The sequence below is a fragment of the Crotalus tigris genome, unplaced genomic scaffold (genome assembly GCF_016545835.1).
Source record: "Crotalus tigris isolate CLP2741 ecotype Arizona unplaced genomic scaffold, ASM1654583v1 scf7180000017550.10884619, whole genome shotgun sequence".
In the NCBI taxonomy this organism is placed as follows: domain Eukaryota; kingdom Metazoa; phylum Chordata; class Lepidosauria; order Squamata; family Viperidae; genus Crotalus; species Crotalus tigris.
The window spans coordinates 10239906-10258136 of NW_024096468.1; the positions used below are offsets into that span (position 1 = coordinate 10239906).

The following is an 18231-nucleotide window of genomic DNA, read 5'->3' on the forward strand; positions in this document are numbered from 1 at the left end:
AGATTGATGGAGGTTGCTTCCACTTCTTTAACAAAATGGTTAAAATACATTTTTTTTAAAGATCTCAGGCTTTCAAATCTGTTTCCATGCAAGAGATCTTTTCATTGAGAATAGTTTTCTTACCTTTTTCTATATTCCTAGAAACAAGATCTGAAGAATATCCTTTGGCAATTTTCTACAACTATTTGTGTCCATATATGATGGACTTCCAATTAGATAATCGCTCAAATATCCTGCCATTGGCTGTGCTAACTGTGAATTATGAGAGAGTCCAATAGATACAGAGGTCACTAGTATGAGGAAAACTGTTTTACAGAAGAACTTGAGTATTATGTAGTTGACACTCACAAGAGACCCCAATATTATAAACATGTTGGTTGCCTTAAGTTCCACTCTAGAACAGTAATGGCCATATCTGTAAATTCGTAAATATACCTCTTAAAATGATCAGTCAACAATCATGATTATAGATTACTTATAGATTTAATCATGCATAAGTTACAATTCCAAATCAGTTGTTAATCTAATTTACATCCTGATGATTTGGGACACTGCTCCAATATATATCTTCTATTTATTGGTATTTTGACTTTGTCCAATAACACATGTTCTCTTGAGTTGCATATATATTAGTTCATATTTTAAAAAATAGCATAAACAATTGAAACTATAACTAACACAAGAAACAGATATGTTAAAAACACACCGCAAAATTAAGTTCCAATTTGTCTGGAATTGCAAATATAAATGAGTTGGTACCAGAGAAGTCTGTCTCAGAAGGTTTTTTGCAAATCATAGCCCCCTAACTGGAAAAACTCCCATTATGGGGTCCTTGGTGCTCTTTGAGTCTGGTTGTTTTCCTGCAGATGTTTCATTACCCAAACTAGATGTTACCTACTTTGAGTGATGAAGAAACATCTGCAAGAAAACTCAGAGAACAAGCACCATGGACTCCTCATTTCAACCCTGAGCTACAAACATTTTCTTTTATTAGCTACAAACATATTCTTTTATTATTTTCTTTTATTGTATTTTGTTCTAAGAAGATTTTGGAAAGGCCAGTAATGCTTCACAAGAGAGAATGTTCTTTTTGACATTTTATTTTAAAAACGGGACTAATTGTTGAGCATATTTGCCTTGAATAATGGATTGAAGGGGTCCATGGATAGCATCTTTGCTGCTTGGCCATTGTTAGTTGGGGCTGATTGGATTGTGAATCCAACTTCATGCAGGATTCAGTTTCATACATTATTGTTCCAGCTGACCATAATCCACCCATAACCTTATCTCTTTTGTTAAAGAAATAAACAGCAGTTAAAAATGGGAAACATTTTGGGTAGAGAATTCTACATGGGAGTTTCCCTTTTATGAAGGTTCGCATTCTCATGAGATTAAAATTATTATTAGGAAATCCATTCTTAGGCAGTGTCACAAATTCTCAAGTGATTAAACAGGAAATTGACTCATCTTCAAATTACTTCTATGTAAAAACAATGAGAACTTGACAAGGGTTATTATCTATTTTTCTCATTTTCACTGCCCAAAAGTCTTCAGCTCCCACCCAGTTCAGCAACCTAAACCTACAATAAAGTCAACATGAAGTTAAGAATTTCCTGGTCATACTGATTTCAGCAGGACAGATGTAATAATAATGTTCTTCAGTTTATCAACATTTTTTTTCCAGGCTGGTTCTTAAATTTTCAACATCTAAGGCATCATTTTCTGCTTGTTTTATTTTTTTTTCAGTCTTCCAAATCCTAGTGGAAGCACAAACTGAAATAATATAAAATAATTATGCTGAAACAAAATAGAATCTTGGATTAAGTTTTTTGGTTTTGAAATATTTTGTTCATTTAGTTTCTTCATTTCCCTGGTAGATAACTATTTTCAAATGGGGGGGGAGGAGGGGGACTCAATGTGGAAACTGGCAGAAAGTTTCTTCTGTTTCCACTGCTTTTCCCCCACCTGTTACCATTCTTTTTATTTATATCCCACCTTTGTTATTTTTATATAATAATACAAAGCTGTGAATATACCTAATATTCTTTCCTTCTCCTATTTTCCCACAACAATAACCACCTCAGTGAAGTGGATTGGGCTGAGAGTGACTGGTTAAGGTCACCCAGCAATTTTTTATGCCTAATGTGGAACTAGAACTCACAGTCTCCCAGTTTCTAGCCTGGTGCCTCAACCACTAAACATAAGGAAGTATCTCTGAAATGATGATTCGGCAGGACAGAGATTGTCTAGTATGAACAGTGCCTTTGAACAACAGTCTGGGATGTGTCATATTAGAGACATGTCTTCATAACATTAATAAGGTAGTGATGATTTAATGTTTGTACCGATTTCTGTACCCAATAATTGGTGTACTGTATTAGCTAGAATGGAGATGGACCATTTTAATAACATGAGACTTTCTTTCATTCTCAACTCCTACTTGTTACAGCAAGAGATATATAGACAATAGGTACCAGCTCAGTGAACTTTAAGAAAAGAGAGACATATGGTGAGTTCATAAGGCAGATTCAGCTCAATTTGATCAGCAGACATCGTTGTCTTTCCACAGAATAGTTACATGTCTTAATCAGAATGTCTCCTTGTCTGTTTCAGTAATCACCTTAGCAAAACCCTACAACTATTGATGGACCGAGTGGATGAAATGAGTCAAGATATTGTAAAATACAACACCTACCTAAGGAATACCAGCAAGCAGCAACAGCAAAAACACCAAGTAAGATTTTTGGGAAGGGCCGCCTCTCAAAACGTTTGAGGGTGAATCAGTTCATGATGGGATTTTGATAGTAACATTCAGATTTCAGGAACTTTATTACATCTACTAAATATACAAGCCAGTTTATAAAACTGATCTTTCTGTCCTTGGCGTTTATTACATGGAGAACATGGGCATTGCTCCTCAGCGCTCCTTGATTTATCAGTATAAAACTGCATAGGCAAATTTATGAAACAGTATTAAAGGTGGAAAAACTGATTTGAAGGGGATGAAGGGATATCCACGATGGTTACCTAGTAGTTCTTGCTCAACTTCTAATTGCTGTAGCTCGGTTTCATGCACCATTGCTGGCCCTGCTCATTTTATTTCGCTCTACAGTTGAATGCAAGCACAAGCAATTTTGGGAAGAAACTTACCTGTTTTTGATATGAAGCATAAAAATAAATTTTATGGATGTCTTTCCCCCTTCTTGTTCTCTTTTCTTTCTCAGCTTCTCCCTGCCACCTTCCCATTTCTTTCTACTTTTCATTCTCTCTGACATACAAAACTTTATGCTCTTATTCACTCATAAATCTGGATGCATTTTTGTGTTCTACTATCAAGCAGCAAAATGTCACCCAGACATTTCTTGATTCACCGGCCAGAAGTGTAAGAAACCTGTACTGCTGAAGCTTTAAACGTTTGCCATTTGAGTAAGGGAAAAGGGGAAGACAGAATAAAATCTGCTATTTTGCCTGTCTCTGTACCTCATAATAATACATAACTCTCTCTCTTAAAAATGAGAACGTTGGGAATATTTACAGACTGCCTTCTCTCTTTTACTAAGCTTAAACTCTATTGAAAGTGAAGCTGCATTCATTTTAAATTAATGTTATAACCTACCTACTCTGCTCTTTTTTTTTCCTCCTTGTACGCTTTCAGACTTTGTACATCAAAAGCTGAAATTGGTCACTGACTTAACATAGCTTCTGCTAAAGTCATAGCTCCATAAAGTCATAAACTAAGATAATGGGTGAGGTTTGCATAAGGGAGCTAAGCCAACCCACCTACTCTCCCAGCATTAACGTGTGAATACAGTATGAGGCCTTTGATTGATTTACTTACACATGTTGTACAAATCAGCTGTTTAGTCACTATGGCTGTTGAGATATGAAGATCTTGGGGAACTTAATGAAGAGCTAGAGTGGACAGTTTTCTATTAGACACTCAAAGTGACAACATTTTGATGGAGGAGAGAGCTATAGTAGGCAGGGTGTGATGCCAAGTGATTGGGATTGCATCACATATTATACTAAGCCCACTTTAGAAAACAGACTATAATTTTCTGCCTCAAAGTAGTCTTTCAAACTATGTCAATTTCTCTTAAGAACAAATTCAGTTTAAGGTTTGGAATCTTCCCACATTCTCCTCTGTTAAGCCCGAAACCATCCATTTTTCTATGAGCAATTAAAGATCTGTGGGTCACAGTATGGCTTTTAATAGTGGCTTTAGACTGCACAGTATTAAAAGGAGGTCGGTGGATTAAAGCATTTTTTTCCTTCCTAAGGAATATAACTCTGCATTTTGAAATCCAGATGTGCTACATAAAATATAGTATTGCCTTTGTTGAACTCAGGACCCTTGTAGAAATAAAGAGGTTACAGGTATTATTGACTGTTTGTTCAGTGGCAGTCTGAAGTTACAACAGTGGTGAAAAAAATAACTTCGCAGTCCATTTACAACCTTCTCAGTGTCCCTCAATCATGTTGTCGCCATTACTATCAATATGCATTTTCCTGTCCCTGACCTCTGTATTTCCCTCCCCCCTTGCAGAGCACAGACTGGAGAGAAAGGGATAGCAAGAAACTAAGCTGTTTGTTCTTCTAAAGATCAAAAGCAGTATGACAGCAGTGGAAGCCTGTAGCTGGGAACTATAAGCACACTATACAAACAGTTTACAATACTTTCTTGAAATATCTTTCTCTCCAGTTTCTCTGCTATGTGAGGGCATAGCTGGGATGAAACAAAGCAAGTGATTTCTGTAGGAATCTCTCCTCTATCTAGCCTTTTCCTGCTGTTAGGCAAACACGATGACTTGTTTTCGATGTGTAGAAAAGCAAACAGCTTACTCTCTTGAAATCTCTCTTCAATCCCTCTGTTCTACAGGGGAGAGGGGGAGAGGAAGGGTCAGGCAAAGGAGAGATTGCTTACAGAAATTGCTTTCTCTCCGAGATTGGAGGCAAAGGCATTTTAAGAGAGTAAGCTGTTTGCATAGCATAACTGCCAATCCAGCCAGGGCTGCTGGCTTGATTGCATTACTTTCAGTATGTATAAAATAGTAAGTAGACACTCAAGTATTCCAAAGGATAGGAATTTACTTTAAGAGGCAAACAAAAACTGAAGTTGTGAAACTGAGTACCGTGGTTTTGTCTCTTTCCAGATAGAAAGGCCAGTCCTGGTCACATGATCTCCCACTTAGTACCTGTTTTATTAGCAGCAGAATAGATTTACCCCAGATAGAGTAAATTGCATGAGGACTAACTCTAACTCTATGTTGATTGTTTCAGGATCCTTATATTGAAGACCACTTATTTAAAGCGTGACTCGAGTGGAAAGTGGGGAAATTGATAGAATTTGTATACAGCTTCTAAAAAGCTCTAAACAATGTACAGATTAAGTTAGTAATGTAATATCATATTTTTCCGTCTATAAGATGCACCCTTGTATAAGATGCTCTGGCATGCGAGTTTCTCCGCGCTGAGCCGGCAAATCCGGAAGTTCAGCCGGCTGACAATCTTGCCCCCTCCCTCCTCCCGTTAGTGGCAAGCCCACAGGGGCTTGACGCCTGCACCAGGCAGCATGGCAACCCACACAGGCATGCTCTGGGCTGCGGAGGTTACCATTATTTTTCCGTGTATATGATGCTGCACTTGTATAAGACACACCTGATTTTTGAACAGGGTTGTTTGCGGGGAAAAAATAGCATCTAATACACAGAAAAATATAGTAAATGGCTTTGAGAAAAGCCATGAACCTAACATATATAATGCATTCCTACCTTTCGTTCAGATGACTTCCAGGAATGGCCTTGGGATCAAAGTATCCACTGAACTCTTGTGTCTCTTTAGTACCAGCAGAGACGTCAGCAAGAAAACCTACAGCGTCAGAGTAGGGGAGAGCCTGCTCTTCCCGAGGAAGACTTGAACAAACTTTTCAAGCCGCCACAGCCTCCTCCCAGGATGGACTCCCTTTTGATTGCAGGTAATGCTCCTGATACGCAGTGTTTCTCAACCTTGACAATTTTAAGGCATGTGGACTTCAACTCCCAGAATTCCACAGCCAGCAATGCTGGCTGTGGAATTCTGGGAGTTGAAGTCCACATGCCTTAAAATTGTCAAGGTTGAGAAACACTGCTCCAGAGGGAAAATCTGTCACTTTTTATGTCTCTGCTGCTTGTTTTCAATGTGATATGGAAACAAGTAAACTGAAAGCCTCCTCCTGCATGGTCTTGTTCTGGTTTCGCTTCCACTTTGAACTTTACCTTCAGGTCTTTTAAGGTTTTGCTGCTGCTTTGAACTTTATCTTCAGGTATGTTAAGGAATTTTATCTTCAGGTATTTGAAGGAAGTACTGTAAATCAGGCATAACGTTGAACAGCAAATCTTGCTGTTTGGATTCAGGTGGGTATTAAGTGTTGATCCTAAAGATGGATGTATTGTGTATCTTTGTTATTTCATTTATGTCCCAATGCAAGCAACACGCAAGCAACTTCCTTGAAGAATCCAGATTAAGCAACATGTGAGATCTAGATCTTTATTTCTCTGAATTGATTACATCCTGTATGTTCAGTCTGTGTCCCAGAACTACAAAATCTTCAATAAGTGGCAAATTCAGATTTCCTGCCTTTTTTTTTTTTTCTATCATGGAAAAAAGGACAGAGGTCAAGGCAGAAAAGCAAACAAGAATATAGACTATGAAGTTAAGGTACAGTGGAAAGAAAGTGTTGGAAATGCTTTTGTGCAATCTAACAGCCACCAGATTCCCAGGATTCCCAACCTACCCCCTTGTTCAGTCCCATGGGAATTCTGGGAATTATAGTTTAACGTATTGGGAAGGCACCATGTTGGGAGAAGGCTGGAGTAGAGAAATGTTTTGTGATCTGAAATAGTGCAAATGCTTGAAACCATGGTTTTAAAATATTGGTATTCCTGTTTTTGGTTCATTGTGCCATGCTAATCCAAGAGCCAAAGATCATGTATGGATTACAAAATTTCAAATATAATTTAACCTTCCCTGAAAATGCAGCCCTTTAAATCATTTTAGATGGATCGGATATTATAAAATATGTTGAACTATGTAAATATTAGCCTCCTTGGCCAGCTAAAAATAGGTATGGCTTGAATTCTGACCATTCTCCAGCAATGAAGTCCTTTTTGAAGGGGAAATCCCCAGTTAAACTTTTTTCACTTTTTTCAATTATGTCTCCATTCTTTTCTGCTCTAATGTATTATACTTCAGTTATAGAAGAAAGGACAACTGATTAATACTTCAACAGCCCTCTGCCAATTTTTTTTCTTTTTAGCAGTCTGGGAGAAAACTAAAAGCCTTCACTTTTTTAATTCATGTAGAATTAAGTTGTGGATCAAAGCTGAATTGTGACTGGTTTTGTCTCAGAGGCGTTTCAAAAACTTTTTGAAGTGGAACATCGTAGAAATGAAAATGTATTGGTCTGCTAAGCAATTTTAATTTTGATAATCTGGCTTTGTCTTTTTGCTCTTCCTGATTAGTAGATGAAATAAATTATAAGAGTAAACTATGTGCAAAATGAGGGGGCAGGGGCAAGGTGACAGTTTTTTGATTTGTGTAGCACTTCAGACAAACCCTTCACAGACTGCTGACTTGAAAAATTGCTAATAACATGAGGTAGCTAACAAAAACATGACCTATAAAATGTCAGCTGGCTGAGGAAAGCAGCATTGTTAAAGGTAGAGCAGAAGAGAGAGAGAGAGAGAGAGAGAGAGAGAGAGAGAGAGAGAGAGAGAGAGTGTTTGTGTACACACTCAGTACCATAGTACTGTTTCTATTCCTATTTTAGTCCTACTTTTCCAATTATTTTCCTTATTTTCTTTCTATATAGGATTTATCTGTCATAAATTTTCAGAAGTAGATTTCTGAACAACTTCTAAAAATTAGTTTGAGTCATAGAAGCCTGGAGCAATATGCAAGTTCCTAAAATTAAAAGGAGTTTAATTAATTATTTTGGGGTGCTCTAATTTGTTGTCTAAATGACTAAATGGTGTATTGTATGAGCTGTGACCAAGGTGAGGAAAATGGAGTCAGAAACTACCTTTTAGATTGGAAATTTTATATTAAAATATTTATCCGGTTTTTCATTAAAATATTTTATTTTTTCTCTCCCCACCTTTTTTTTTTTTTAAATTTCTTCATAGGTCAAATTAACACTTACAGCCGGATCATCAAGGAATTCACAGCCCAGAATCTGGGCAAGCTTTTCTTGGCTCAGTCACTTCAAGAACACAACAATTAGAGAGGAAAATAAAGTGCTTTTGTTTCTTGCTCACTGAAAGAGTGCAGACGCTTGGAATCGCAGCACATTTTTACTTTCATTCCTCATTGTAAAATGAACCGTGAATTAGACTCTTGTGTGTTTTGAGTAGAATTATCCCTCTTCTAACGAAAAAAAAGCATAATAAAAGATTTAAAACTTTTTAGCATGTGCTTATTGACTGCCAGACAGCTATCTCTAGATTGTTATTTTCAAAAGCTAACTTGCACATGAATGTTTGATAGAACAGATCACTCCTTCATAAGACCTTGAATTGCCATTTCAAATGGGGTGGGGGTGGGGGAGGCTTCTTTACATATAGAAATTTTGTTTTTAAACACACACAGTGCAGACCCTCTTCAAAGAATTATTACTCTGTTGAGGCTCAATCACATTTCTCAAGTTGTCTTTTAAAGCTCATAGGAAGTCTTTCCTAAAATGGCAGGGTAAACACATATTTTCCATAGCAATGGTCAGGGACAAATCCATTGTGCTACCAAGGAAGTACAGTGCAGAACTGAGTCTTCCATCTCCTGTATACTTTAAAATTACATTCAAAGAATGACAAGGGCCACTTTGAGCTAGTGTTATAGCACTAAAAGTGGAAGGTGACCGCTTTGATACCGAATAGTTCCAGTCTACAGTTTCTGCAATTGCGTTATTATTCTGAACTTCTGATTGTGTTTGAGTTTCTTCTGAAATGGGAGGTTTTGAATAAATAATGGAGATTCATGCTTAGCCCTTTTGCCAGCTCTCCCCTAAAACTAATTTTTAAAAAACATGAATAAGATAAAAATGTCAAAGGGGTATTGAAAATCTGAGAATCTCTACTTGAGCAAAAATGTTTTCAAATGATTTAGGTGACAAATTAGCAAAAAGGAATGGACTAAACTTAGAGGCATCTAACTTGCTTGTGCACTTCAGCAAAAGTGCCAGTTCTATCGGGAGAAAGAATTAACGTGTGTTTGCAATTGCATTGCAGGTAATCCTCAATTTATAATCACAGTTGAGCCCAAAATTTCGGTTGCTAAGCAAGACAGTTGTGAAGTGAGTTTTGCCCCACTTTATGACCTTTCTTGCCACAGTTGTCAAGTGAATCACTCCAGTTGTTAAATTAGTCACAGGATTGTTAAAATAAATCTGGCTTCTCCAGCACTGGAGATGGATAATCCACGCAGTGGGTTGAGACTGTATTCCTGGCCAATCAGATCAGTCTCAACCCACTGCGTGGATTATCCATCTCCGTGCTGAGAAAAGGCGTTCAGGTAAGTCAACGCCCCTTCCCCACTGCTTGCCAGAAGGTCGCAAAAGGTGATCATGCGGTCCCGGGACACTGGGACTTTAATTTAAATCTAGGATGGGCCTCTTTGAGCTCCTGGAAGGCAGAATATGCATCTAATAAATTATAAGCTCAAATGAAGATGATTTTCCCTATTGAAAGATAAGAACTGCGCAGCCCCAAATTGAGATCAATAAATGGCATGAATCGTCTCTGGTTTTTTGTGTGTTTATATGGACTTGACAGACTTCAAGCTGCAATAGTGTATGTCCCAGTCAAGGGCAAGAAAAGGAGGAAGAAAGCCTACCTAGAGGTAGGATTAGCTAGTCTGACAAGAACTTGGGAGATGAAGAAAATGTGTAGTCCAACTGTTAAGACGCCATATTAGAGGCAAGCAAAGACATAAGAAGAAAATTGGACAATATTATTTTGCTTTCATTTTCAATATATACTGAGAAGGTATACTACTCTTTAGTAAAGGTGTAAAAATAGCACAAATTAAAGCACATTTGAACTCAGTAATTTGTTACAACCACGTGTTCCATAATCCCAGTCGTGCTGTGCAATTTACCATTAATCGGACAAAATTCACAAAAGGGAAAGTTAAATGTTGAAATAAAGTGTCACTACCTTCCCCACCTGTGATATCAACTGCTGCACTTCTAAGGAAGAGGCATCCAAACCTTTATAATTTGATGCAAATTTCTCCAGAAAGTGACCTTCAGAAGTTTGGACTTCAATATGCAAAATTCAACTACTGCTGAGAATTCTTAGGGTGGAAGCCATGTATGTATTTGGGAAGTGCCCAGATGAAATCTAGATACGTAAGAGCTCCCAGACATCTCAGACATTTTTGAGGAAACCATACTGTCTGCATTAAATGTAGGGGAAAGATAAGATAAGCAAGATCTGCTTCTCTAACCAGTAGAAATGAATAAAGGGCTCCCGTAATAGCTAAATTTCTCCCAAGCTGAATTTTGGTATTATGCATGCTAAACGTGAGGTTCTCAAAGTTATTATAGCTCCATAACATATTCATAAGCTTCCCATCCACCTCACTGTGATTTATTTAGTGTAGCAGGTAGATTGCTAAGATACACGTGGTCTTTGGGTGTATTGTTGGCATACTATGCAATGACTCGTAGGTGTTAATGAAGTCCCCATAGGTCACAGATGTCGACCTTGTCACGTGACATGTCGTGACATATTGAGACTTTGCATTGCCGGAGCTGGGGTGGGTGCGGCCTCTGTATGATGCAACCAGACCGTGGGCCAGCAGTTTGACACCCCTGCCATAGGTAGTCACAGTATTGTTAGGGATTGTGTAGCCAACACACTTTCTTCTACAAGTGCATAGCACCTGAAATGTATCACGCCACTATTTATATTGTTTATCAAATACCAAGAACTCTGGGTTGCCTAGTCCATGTGGCTACATACAGGTGAGAATGGAAGGGGATGCATGCTAGTCTTTCAAAAGCTCAAAGTACTAACTCAGTTTTCAGCAGTTGGGCAATTAAATTCATTCTCCTCAGCTTTATAGATGTTTTAGAAAAGTAATCTCATCCGTTGGAAACCTTAAGCACCTCAGTCTAATGTTAATAGAACTGCATTTTACTTAGTGGGGGAAACATTAATTTGAAGATCTAATACATCAGATGAAGTTTGAGTGCTTGTGCATTAATAAGGGAACTTGGAAGTGGAGTGGGTTGAAATGTCAAAATATACATTTTTAGTTCAAACATTTGCCTTTAGATGGCAAATTACAAGCTAATACTCTTTTACTTTGTTTTAGTTAACCATTATGTTTTAAACTTTTTTTTTTCTTGACACAATGATGTGCCTTTAATACTAGCACAAAGAACCTACTGGATCATTTTTCCACATTTAACTTATGTAATTGCTTGGCCAGCCCTAAAGAATTCACTTTATTGCTCAGTATCTTCTGCTAAGGTTTCTTCCTATTTTGACTGGTAGTATGCCAGGTAGCCATAAATGTTGATCTTCATCTTTTTTTTCGAAAATGTATAATTCCTCATGGAAAATGGAGGATTAGAAAACATCTCTGAGGTTATCTTGCCATGTTCTGCACATTTCTTGTTTTTCTTCCAGCAGCAGCTTTGAACAACTTCTCACTATCTCATGGACTCAATATTCAAAATGGAAGTAGTTGCTGTGGAGGTAGACATTTTCAGGAAAGAACCAAGAGGAGCCTATTGCTTTTCCTATATTTTTCATTCTTCATTTTTGCCCCAAGTTAACAACAACAACAACAATTATAATAATAGAGTTGGAAGGGAACTTGGAGGTCTTCTAGTCCAACCCCCTGCTCAGATAGGAAACCCGTACCATTTCAGACAAATGATTGTCCAGTCTCTTTTTAAAAACTTCCAGTGTTGGGAGCATTCACAGCTTCTGAGGCAGGTTTTTCCACTGAATAATTGTTCTAACTGTCAGGAAATTTCTCCTTAGTTCTAGGTTGTTTCTCTTCTTGGTTAGTTTCCATCCATTGCTTCTTGTCCTGCCTTCAGACAATTTGGAGAATAGCTTGACTTCCTCTTCTTTGTGGCAACCCCTGAGATATTGGAACACTGCTATCATGTCCCCCCTCGTCCTTCTCTTCATTAAACTAGACATACTCTATTCCAGCAATCATTCCTTATATGTTTTAGCCTCCAACCCTCTCTTCTTCTTTGTTGCTCTTCTCTGTACTTTTTGCAGACTCGACATTTTTTTTATATTGTGGCAACCAAAACTGGATGCAATAGTCCAAGTGATGAATTTAATCACTTGGACTATTGCAAATAAAACATCAACTTCTAGTTTTATTTCAAGATCTCTGCAAAGTAGTGAAATGCTGAACATTTTCAAAGGTGGTAATTAATAGCACTAAGACTGGGGGGGGGGGGAAGGAGAATGATATTCGTTCATCAGTTGTACTGAATGATTTGATGGCTTCCCAGTCATTTCAAAGGGGAAATTAGAAGATGGAATCCATTTACATTAGTTGGCCCAGCTAGGATGAGATAAGATTGACTGCATTTGGAAGAATTGCAAAGGAGGAAAAAGACTTTTTAGGGAAGAATTCTAGCTTAGGCACAAATGGAATCATGAATTACCAGATCATAGAGGCTGAAGGCCCTCTCCCCATGAAACAAGTCATCAGTCTTTAATGAGGTTGTAACCCTGGATTTATTAGACTCATTTCACACAGAGGACTTTTAGGTGCATAAGTTCCATTAGCTCTAATAGGATGTGCACAATTAAAGTCTTACATGCAGTGCAAGAGATGAGAATTTATCCCTTGGGACAAGAAACAGTTGAACCTCAAACAACTCTAATGGCTAGCTCAGCTGAACACCGTGAACACAGGCCAGAAGACATGAAGTTGTGAAGTGTTGTCAGTTTCATTGCAATACTAAGAAAATGAGGAGGTAATGAAGGGAGATTTTATTAGCTTGCGAGTCTTATGCTTCTATATAAATCAGAACAGACTGATGCCATGAAGTCCAGCCTTTTACGAATTATGTAAAAGAATTAAAAATAAAAAACGCCTACCAAAATTCAAATATGGGGCAAAGTATATGCCTCAAATGCACTCTTTAGGAAAAATGTATACCAAAATGTATAGGAATGTTAGGCTGGGCTGATATACGGCTTATATGTTAATGTGAACATGTAAAGATATCCTGTTACATCTCAATCAGAATGCAAATATATACAAATATGGAATCAATGAAAAAAAAATTTTCCCCTGATTCTGCAATATAGTATGCAACTAAAAAAACAAACAAAGGCATAGACAAATACATGTTAGGTACAATAGAAATGGACTCAAAAATATTGAAAATTATGCGAAGCAAAACTGCATATAGTAATAAAATATATTACAGAAATGTATCCATTAGAGTAAACATGCAAAGTGTGTATCTTTGAGAAAGTAGAGAAGAAGAAGAAACTCATGTTAGGAAAAAGTTTTTGCAAAAAGGTATTTATTAGGAAAACGGATACCACATTTGGAAGTTTTGGAATATGTAAGGACTCTAACTAAATGATAGTTGGAGGAAGACTTGTCCATTCATGAAATGTCAGGGAGACCTAACCTGTTACAAAGTACTGATTTACCAGAACACACACTTCGATAAAATTCTGAGTAGTTCCGTCCATCATTTTCATTATCTACAAAAGTAAATGTGTAAGAGAAAAGCAGGCTGAGCTAGAAGGTGGGATTAAATGTGTTATTAGTTTAGAATCATTATGTTGCCATAAGAGACCTATGTCCAGTCCTCCATGAATTACATTGACCCTTATCTAGCACCAATTTAGCTTTGACCATTAGTGGACTAGACTATTGTGTATAGATAGCAATAATCAGTGGTGGGATTCAAATATGTGAACAACCAGTTCTCTGTGTGGATGTAGCTTCCGGAAGTCCATCCTGGGCTGAACTGGTGCGAACTGGTTGAATCCCACCACTGGCAAAAAAGCACTCTTCTGTGCTTTGAACTCAACAAATACTCCTTGTTATTTGTGCCTGATAATATGGGGTTGGAAGCATGTTTGAGAAGTGAAGTTGGAAACTGATGCTTCTATTCATAACATATGTTTTCCATTTTGTAAAATAAATAAATAAATAGATATTTTTTAAAGAAGTGTAAAAAGATATGTGGGGTGATGAAATTTGGTGCCACCAAGCAAATTATCTGCAGGTACTTGGAAGAGCCTAGGAATATAAGACCATATTTATTATTATTAGATTTTTTTATCCCATCTTTATTGTTAATTAAATATAGAACATGCAATGAGTACAATGCTCTGTTCATAAGAATTTTGCATTTATTTTTTCCATCAGTACTGTACTAAGGCCATCCTTCCACTGTAACTATCCTGCCAAAAACTACCAGCTGCAAGGGAAGCATAGAATACTAAGATATTAAATGTTATATAACTTTGGATATTGCCATGCAATCTCTGAAGAACAGCAGCTTTAGATATACAATTGATACAGTACAAAATGAGGACTCTACCCCATAAAATTGGTTCCTTTTTAGCAATATTAGAAATTTCATTCTTACAAAACAGGACACCAGAGGGATTTATACATTCTTAAATATATATTTAACTTTTCTGGCAGATTATATTAGCAGTGTTTTAAATTAATAAGCACATCTAATTTCAGAGTCAAGACCGAAATTCCAGCCTTTACATTCTTCTGTTTAAATGAGAATACCGTATGGTATTATATTTGTTTAAGAAGGGGAACAAATTATGTAAAATCTTATCAAGGCTGTAGCTAAGGATAGATATTTTTTAGCTAAATGATGTTGGAGAAAATGCAAGTGCTTTGCAAAAGGAATGGAAAAAGACTGTAATGATTCTTTTCTCAATACTTTGGAATTTTGCCTTATTGATGAACATTGTGATCCAGGGTAAAATGGGAAATCAAACTGGTATCACTGTGAGACCTTCATTCTTCTCTCCCTCTTTTCCCTTCCAAGTTACATTTTAAATTACCTCTTTTTTAAACCTTTCTGCAAGTTGTTCAAGCTTTGAACAGTACTTAATGTTATCTATGTTACTTTTACAATGCCAGCTTCTGATCCCATGATTTGATGTTGGCTTGTTTCTAGCAAAACCATAGTTTATTGGTTTTGGAAGATATCATATAGGGTTGTAGATATAAAATGGAAGCTACAACCACTAACTCCTAATAGTGCCATCACCATGCTTGGTGATTCTTATTATAGCAAATAAATTATGGTTTCATGGTGTTGAATTCTAGCTTCTACCACTCCAAAGGCACATAGGCACAAAAGCAGCTTCAGGAACTTGGGTTTGTTATCTTTATGTTTGTCATACAAGAAAGAGATTATTGTTAAGCATCCCACACTCAAAAAAAAAAAAAAAACCCTAGAAAAAATTGCAGGAGAGAGTTTTCTTAAATCTTTAAATTAGGAAGATGGGCAACCAAACTTCTTCAATCATCCCATCCTCAAAAAAAATGTAATTTTGTAATGTCAGTGTGACATTCCAAAGTACACCATTATCAAGAACAACAAGAAGAGGGGCAACTAGAGAGGCTGCAAATGGAAAGATGTACAAAAAAAAAGCCACCACTATTGTTAGAAATATTTAAGTTTTCCAACAATCAAATCATGAGATGGATGGCAAATATATTTAATAATAATAATAGCTTCTGCAAAAGAGCTGAAGAAACAGTGGGCCACCTGGATAACTACTGCAAGAATATTGTACAGACTGACTACAAATAATGACATGGCAAAGTACAGTGGAACCTTGATACTCAACTGCTTTGAAACTCATCAAATTTGGTACTCAATGCATTTTGATGTGGAAATTATGTCCCAGTTCTCATTGTTTGTTCGGTACTCAATGCACAAGCTAGAACATATCAGTGTTGGCTGCCTTGTGATTCACTACACTATTCTTTATGGGAAAAAATTATTTGGTACTCATCATTTTTGCTACTCATCATGCCTCCTGGAACCAATTAACAACGAATACTGAGGTACCAACAATGGTGCATTGGAAGACCTGCAAGAAATGCTGTTTACCTGTAAGCAAGAACAGTGGGACCATAAACTAAAAAAAGTCAGAGAAAATGAGGAAGCTAAATTTTTCTGGGACTTTGGAATTCAAACAGACAGGCACCTGCCACATAACACCCCAGACTTAACAATTGTCAATTAAAAAGACAAAAAATTCTGGATAGTGGACGTGGCAGTGCATGACAATAGCAGAATAGAAGAGAAAGAACTGGAGAAGGTAACAAAATGTGAAGATCTGCAAATAGAAATAGAAGGACTGTAACAAAAGAAAGCAAAGATCGTACCAATAGTAATAAGAACCTTGAGTACATTCCTAAAGCAAATAAAGCACTACATGAACACCATTGGCACTGACAAAATCACCATCTGTCCATTGCAAAAGCCAGCTTTACTTGAGGCAGCTTACATTCTGCGATGTTATCTTTAAGACAGGCATGTCAAACTCACGACATCATGTAATGTTGCGTGACGTATCGCGACTTTCCCCCCATTGCTGGCAAGGGGGTGGGCGCACTTTCGGAGTGACACATCAGGTCTGTGGGCCGCAGTTTGACATGCCTGTTTTAAGACATGAAATAACAACACCCATCTATCCCTTGTGAAGAACTTGATAGGTGCACAGATATGTTAAATCCAGTCTGAAGATCTGTCTGATTGTGTGATGAACAATAATAATAATAATAATAATAATAATAATAATAATAATAATAATAATAATAATAATAAGAAGAAGAAGTAGTAGTTAAAACACTAACAAGATCAATTGATATAAACTCTCAAATACCTTAAGAATAAAATAGTCAAACAGAAAAAGACTTTTGAGAAATGATAAAGCAGATGTTGCCAAAGCAGTGGCCTAAACAGACTTTGCAATGGCTTTAAAAGATGAGATAAATCCATGGAACAAGAAGCTATCAAGGTTTAGCTAGAAATTGCCTTATGCTACTTTGGTGTATCAGGAGAGCCATGCCTGTACTTTCCAGGTGCAGGGGAATAATAGCGGTGGCAGACAGGATTCGTGGAACTTCTAGTTAGCCCTTTTGGGAAACAAGTTGTTGAACTGAACATAATTCTTCCATCTGTTCTAGCCAAACACTCCTTATGTCTTTATGCACTTGTATAGCCTGAGTGAGCCCCAGAGTGTAAACCAGGACAGGTCAAATCATTTCCAATTTGGGCTGATTGCCAGCTGCTACAAAGAAGCTTTCCAGTTCTGTTTACATATTTGATATTATAGGATAAAAGCACAATTTTCATGGCTAGGCAAACACTGGCTCTTTTTTTTTTAACGGGGGGTGGGGAGGGAGGAAAAAAAATCCCACTTCTTATACTTCATGAGCAAAGCTGGGGTATGTAAGCCATCAAGAGCAACATATGCCTTATTATGACATTTAGCTGATTAAAATAGTCTAGACATAAACTGGAGATCTCAGTAATGTTTAAGCCTGGTCAGAAATGCATTTTTAAATTTACAGCAGACAGAGATAGCGAACAGAGACCACCTGTATTCCTGCCGGAACTCTGGAGGGAGGAAGTACTTTCAAGTCACAAAGTGTGTCTAAAAATTTAAGGCTTTAAAACAAACAACAGCTCGTCTATGTGATTATTTCCCTTCCCCACCCCCACCCCCGACCCGCCTTTAAAAGATTTCAGCAGGCTTCCAAAACGGCTGGTAATTTCTCAATCACTCTGAGCTGTTACTTTTAATAAAGCCAGGGGTCTGGCAGTGGATTTGGCTTACAACCTCAACGGCACAATTTTAGAACAGCTCGGAATAAATAGCAGCAGCCAGCCAGACGGTGGTGAAACATACCTGTGGCCGGAGGAGACGGGAAGCCGGCATTTGGGCTGATGGTGGCCTTGTGGCATTGATGGGCACTTGGGTGCGGTGGCATCTGACAGAAGCAACATTGCTCTCTCTGTTTGTTAGTTCAAGCTGAAGGGGACACCCCTGTCCAAGCTGAGAAGTAGAGACACTTTGTGTCTGTCCTTTCTTACAGATTATTTTTTAAAAGTCGTTGCATTAAAAACATGTGATGTTATAATGCTAATTCAGGTGAAATGTTTTGGGGTTGTTGTTTTTTTTCTACTTAAGGCCAGATGGT

General features: G+C 37.4%; 1 protein-coding gene across 1 annotated transcript in view; it reads left to right on the top strand.

Annotated features, from left to right (window-relative positions):
• The window catches only part of EIF3H (eukaryotic translation initiation factor 3 subunit H), a 76366-nt gene extending 67925 nt beyond the window's left edge, over positions 1 to 8441 (top strand). Inside the window, exons 6-8 of the mRNA XM_039342240.1 lie at positions 2614 to 2734; positions 5842 to 5974; positions 8163 to 8441. Coding sequence (XP_039198174.1) covers positions 2614 to 2734; positions 5842 to 5974; positions 8163 to 8260 — 352 coding nt within the window. The 3' untranslated portion in view covers positions 8261 to 8441. The remainder of the gene's footprint in view (positions 1 to 2613; positions 2735 to 5841; positions 5975 to 8162) is intronic.
• Positions 8442 to 18231: the final 9790 nt, after the last annotated feature.